This window comes from Entamoeba histolytica, genomic scaffold, assembly GCF_000208925.1.
Source record: "Entamoeba histolytica HM-1:IMSS scf_1104750519101 genomic scaffold, whole genome shotgun sequence".
NCBI classification, from domain to species: Eukaryota; Evosea; order Mastigamoebida; family Endamoebidae; genus Entamoeba; species Entamoeba histolytica.
In genome coordinates this window covers 1-1,433 of record NW_001915983.1, presented here as the reverse complement: position 1 = coordinate 1,433, position 1,433 = coordinate 1, and the positions used below count along the sequence as shown (strand labels likewise).

The 1,433-nt window shown below is 35.5% G+C and overlaps 1 protein-coding gene across 1 annotated transcript; it reads right to left on the bottom strand.

The window, feature by feature from the left end:
- Positions 1-104: 104 nt before the first annotated feature.
- EHI_185010 (ribosomal protein L10, putative) lies at positions 105-737 on the bottom strand (the record flags this gene model as incomplete). The annotated part of the gene is made up of 1 exon (XM_001914539.1): positions 105-737. The coding sequence occupies one exon, from the start codon at positions 735-737 to the stop codon at positions 105-107; it is 633 nt and encodes a 210-aa protein (XP_001914574.1).
- Between the last annotated feature and the right edge of the window lie 696 nt (positions 738-1,433).

Genomic DNA, 1,433 nt, shown 5'->3' with positions numbered 1-1,433 from the left:
AATAATATAAAAGTATAATATTTTTAATAATTCTATCGAAATAAACTTGAAAAAACCGACCCAAAGAAAACCCTAAAAACAAAAAACAAAGAGAGCATTCTCGTTTAGTTAACCTTTGGCAATGGGCCCTTTGGGGTGACCAGTCTGTAGTATGAACCGTCTGGGATGATTTTACCTTCTTCTCTGAGCTTTTGGAACTCTTCTTGTCTGTATGGAGTGAAACCCCACTTGTTTGAGACAAGTAATTTTTGTCTGCCTGGGAATTTGTAGCATGCAAGTCTGAATGCCTTGATCATTGGCTCTAAGCATGCCTTCTTGCATCTTCCTGAAACTAATATTTGGTTGACTTTAACACGAGCGCATGTACCATAAGACTTACCCCAAGCTCCTCTCATACCAGTCTGCAGACGATCGGCACCAGCACACGAAAGCATCTTATTAATACGGAGAACGTGATATGGGTGGATTCTAACTCTGACGTGATAAGTGTCTTTACCAGCATACTTCATGAGTGTCTTGTTGATAGATACACGAGCTGCCTCCATAGCCTCTGAAGAGATGTTCTCGTGCTCTAACCCTACAATGTGGACGCAGGATGGGAATTCATCAACGCTGGCTTGTCTGTTTCCAATATCAAAAAGTCTGATACGTGGATCTGGAACACCTCTGCAGTACTTAGACTTTGGGTATGGATGCCCACGAGTCATTCTGTAACATCTTCCTGGTCTTCTTCCCATAGTACGAGTGGCCTCTTGCTTTTCTTGTTCCAAGTTCTTCAATTAACCCTCGCACTTTTTTACTATTTTTTTTAACTCTTTTTACTATTACTACTACTCCTCATACTTCCCTTATAACAAACAAATAACATTTTCTAATTGTGTTGATGTTTCTTTTATCACTTTATAATATATTTTACTAGTATTTATTAACAAAAATTGCCCAATAATATTCATTTGTTTTTTATAATGGACGTTTTTTAATAACAATTTTGTTTTAAAATTTTTTTAAATTTAATAAAAAATTTAATAAAAATGTTACAAACACTACATAAAAATACATAAAACCTCAATTTACTACGAATAATAATTCAATTACAATACTCATTTAATAATCTTAATTTATCACAAAAAACTTAGTAAAGAACTATAAAAATAGAATAATGGTGTGGACACTGTATCACCCCTCATTCACAAAGCCAATCAATTTGTTTAATGGTGAGAAGTGTTGTATTGGAAGATCACCAAAGGAGGCTGACGGAGTATATACAATCACAATGACACATCACAGCATCAGTGGGACACATTTAATGTTGGTGGTGAGAGAATATAAGGAAGAAGACCGGATTAACCCAATTCAAATTACAGACCTTTCAACGTTTGGAACATATTTGGGTGAGTCGAAAGACAGAATGCACAAAGGACAACACTACACTG